Source organism: Acomys russatus, chromosome X (assembly GCF_903995435.1).
Source record: "Acomys russatus chromosome X, mAcoRus1.1, whole genome shotgun sequence".
Taxonomy (NCBI): Eukaryota; Metazoa; Chordata; class Mammalia; order Rodentia; family Muridae; genus Acomys; species Acomys russatus.
In genome coordinates this window covers 20,271,001-20,274,534 of record NC_067169.1, presented here as the reverse complement: position 1 = coordinate 20,274,534, position 3,534 = coordinate 20,271,001, and the positions used below count along the sequence as shown (strand labels likewise).

Genomic DNA, 3,534 nt, shown 5'->3' with positions numbered 1-3,534 from the left:
TGCCTCCAAGCTAGGACAGCAGCCTGGGGGTGGGCAGGTCTCCAGGACAGGAACGTGCCAAGTCTGTAGTCTAAAGCACCTACTGTGTCCAAAGTTCTGGAGCTCCACAGGGCAGTGCCTGGCCTTCCCTGGGGGCACGTGGGGCTTGCTGAGACCTCAGCTGGACAGCCAGGTGGCCACAGTGAGTCTTCTTAAAATCAAGTAAGCTGCTGATCTGTCTCTAAAACAATAGCAAATCTAAGTTCACTCCAGGGGCTTTTAAAGCGGCGATTATATTGTATTTTATTTTATGTTTTGTCTATTGGTGGAAGCTGTGCGCAGGAGACCCGGCCGGGTCCTCCTCTAGATAATGATCCTGGAGAAGGAGACTCGCAGGTGGTGGTTCTGGTCTAGGGCATGACCATGCAGGTCGACCAGAGCCTGGATGGCATCCTCTACTGAGCCCATCCTGATCAGCGCCATCTTGCGGTCCTTTGGGAAGAACTTGAAGGCCTTGACCTCACCAGCGCTTCTGGAGAAGAGGGTCTTGAGGTCTTCCTCAGTGACCGAGGTGGGTAGGTTGGAGAGGTGCAGGGTGGCTGAGGGCGGAAAGATGTTCTGGAAGTTCTTGGAGCCGGGCTTCTTAAAGCGGTGCAGTGGGGAGTTGACATAGTTCTTGGTGAGGTTCTGGTCCTCCTTGCCCTCCCGGGGCAGCTTCACGCTCTGGTACTTCGACAGCATGATGCAGAGAGCCTTCCCGTACAGCTTGTGGCCATTCAGGTGCCTCATGGCCAGCTCAGCCTGGCTCCCATCTGCCATCTGCACCAGTGCGTTCTCCTTCTTATTGTACAAGATCTTCACCCTCTGCACATTGCCATAGGTACCAAAGAGAATAAAGAGGCTGTAGGGTGTGACTTTCTCGGTGTTGAGGTTGGCAACCAGGAGAACAGAGTTCCACATACCCGAGGAGCTTGAGGGGACCACTGGGCTCTCTGCCCCAGATGCTGCTGCTGCTCCTGCTGCTGCTGCTGCTCCTGCTGCTCCAGCCTCTGCTGCTGCTTCTGCCGTGGCCACAGGCACCTCTGGTATGACCTGGGGGACCAGGGTGCTGCACACTTCTGGCATGGCAAAGCCTGTAGCTTGAGGGATTACGAAGCTGTGAGGTAATCCCGTGCTTGCAATGGGAGTAGCTGAGATCATGACAGGTGCACCGAAGGCTGCGGCCCTGCTCTGGACCGGCAAGGGCTGGCTGTCACCCGAGGGCAGGTCTGGGCGTGTGTAGTCATAGCTCTTGTTGTTGTTGTACTTGACTGTGAGGTGGGTGAGCTGGGAGAAGGCGATGCGCAGTGTGCAGCAGCCATCGAAGATGTTCTGCCCATCCAAGAACACCTTGGCGTGCTGGGCGCTCACCGGGTGAGCATACTGTAGCAGCACCTGGAACCGGTCCTTCTTGGTGTATGTGATGATTTTCAGAACTGTGCCGAACCTGGAGAAGAGCTCGTGCAGCACGTCCAAGGTCACGTAGTGGAAGTGGTTCTCCACAATGATCCTGAGCACACAGCTCTGTCTGGCCACGGCTGTCCCCATGTCCACCGCAGCGGCGGGGGTGGCCAAGGCCATGTATTCTGCCTGGCCCGAGTTCTCAGCTGGCAGGCCTGGCTGGGCAGCCACCTGGCTCAAGGCAGCCCCCTGGCTTAGGGTAGCTGCCTGGTTGAGGGCAGCCACCTGGCTGGTGGCTCCCACTGGGATAGGGGCAGCGACCTGGCTGAGGGCAGCAGCCTGGCTGGTGACACGCACAGGGATAGGGGCAGCCACCTGGCTGAGGGCAGCCGCCTGGCTGGTGGCACGCACGGGGATAGGCTCAACCACCTTGGTATGGGCTGCCGCCTGGCTGAGGGCAGCCGCCTGGCTGGGAGCACCCACTGGAATAGGTGCAGCCAGCTGGATAGGGGCCCAGGCCTGGCTGGGGCCAGCAAAGTGGCTGGGGCCAGCAAAGTGGCTGGGGCCAGCAAAGTGGCTGGGGCCAGCCATCTGGCTCAGGGCAAACACCTGGCTCGGGGAGCTGCTCACCTGGAGCTGTCTGTAGTCAGTGAGCTGGATTTCAAGGGACTGCCCATGCAGCACAGGAGTCACCCAGTTGTAGTAGTTGACCATGGTCTTGGCGGCCTCCTGTGTGTTCATCTCCATTAAGGCCTGGTTCTTCTCCTTGAGAAACAGGAACTTGGAGACCTCCCCGAAAGGCTGAGCGAGGCACAGAACCTCCCTTTCGGTGACACTGCTTGGCAGCCCATGGATATGGATCACTCTGGAGGACCCCTCTGTGCCTGCGTCCCCGCTGTCCAGTTTGAACCTCTTGCTTTTATTTCCTTGGGGTTCTGGAGGCGAGTTGCTGCTCATGGCTGCGGGTTGATTCTGGACACAGGCAGAGAGAAGAGTTGCTCTGACCGCAGGCCTCTACCAAGTGCTGTGTCTGAGGCTCACAGAGCACAATGGCAGGAGATGGAATAGAGGGGAGTGAATAGGCCGGCCTTCCTCCTTTGATACACTGTTGGCTTGATTAGAAGCGCTTGTCCTCTGTGTGAACACAGAGACGCCCCTCTCACTCTTCTGGCACCACCCTCTGGCTCTCTGTGTGTCTCTATCTGCCTTGGTCTCTGCCTGTCTGTCTGTCTGTCTGCCTGCCTGTCTCTCCCCCTGCCCTCCCGTGTGTGTTCCCCTCGCTCCCTGGACTGAAGGATTAAACACATGTATTTTCTTCAGTCTTTTGCATGGTAGCTTATCCTGTGTAGACACGGGGCTATACAGTTTTCTCCTCTTGGAAATCTTCTTGCCCCAGGAAAATATTCGCAAGGTAGTAGCATCCTGAGTTTCAGGAACAGAGCACTGTCGAAGGTACCTGGAAACAACCTCATGTTGTTCCTTAAATGTACACATATGCCTAAGCACTGGTTGCTAGTCCCTTTTTTCCATTGGGGTAGTGGATGCTGTGGTCAGAAAACAGCGTGCTGTAGATCTGGTTTGCAGTGTTTCAGCAAAAGAGATAACGATGCTAAATTACAATGTATTGCAAAGTAGTGGCCATGGGCTTTCTTCTCAAAGAGCCTGTTGTGCAGAGTGCAGGGTGGAGGAGGAGATGCCAGTGTGCTCAGGGTGGACTTAATGTTTTAGCTCAAGGACCTGGGTGGGAGGGAGGGAGGGAGGGAGGGAGACACAGGATCTGGGAAAGCAGTCACAGAAATCGAAGGGACCCCTCTGCTATGGAGATTTTATGTAACTGGATCCCTCATAAACTAAGTGTTAAGTTCCAGAGGGTATCCTAGGCATTATTGAGTATCTGGAAACGGGGAAATACTGCCATTCTGTTGCTGAGCACAACTTTTTGTCCTTCAGCAACTTGGGCATGGTGGGCTGTTTCCGTCTCCCAGCATGGGATCTAGGCCTCAGTTCTGCATGGTCACTGGGGTTGCATCTTGTCACAGTTGCTGAGATGTGCAGGAGTTGAGTCACTGCTGATACATTCTGGCTCAAAACACGCACTGCTCACAGGACTCCTGC

The 3,534-nt window shown here is 55.8% G+C and overlaps 1 protein-coding gene across 2 annotated transcripts; it reads right to left on the bottom strand.

Moving 5' to 3' along the window:
* Positions 1-342: 342 nt before the first annotated feature.
* Positions 343-2,400, bottom strand: LOC127185010 (polypyrimidine tract-binding protein 1-like). 2 transcript variants are annotated; one of them, XM_051141533.1, is made up of 3 exons: positions 2,029-2,376; positions 1,060-1,650; positions 343-969 (listed from the first exon to the last, which is right to left on the bottom strand). In XM_051141533.1, the coding sequence occupies exons 1-3, from the start codon at positions 2,374-2,376 to the stop codon at positions 343-345; spliced, it is 1,566 nt and encodes a 521-aa protein (XP_050997490.1). The 2 variants fall into 2 exon arrangements, with proteins under 2 accessions (XP_050997490.1, XP_050997491.1); XM_051141534.1 differs by having other exon boundaries at positions 343-1,650; positions 2,029-2,400.
* Positions 2,401-3,534: the final 1,134 nt, after the last annotated feature.

What these genes read in the sequence shown, in the direction of transcription:
- LOC127185010 (XM_051141534.1), bottom strand. Translation starts at nt 2,376, where the DNA reads ATGAGCAGCAACTCGCCTCCAGAACCCCAAGGAAATAAAAGCAAGAGG. An exon ending in TGAGCAGCTCCCCGAGCCAG is followed by an intron (nt 1,651 to 2,028) that starts GTGTTTGCCCTG and finishes GCCTTGAGCCAG; the next exon opens with GTGGCTGCCCAGCCAGGCCT.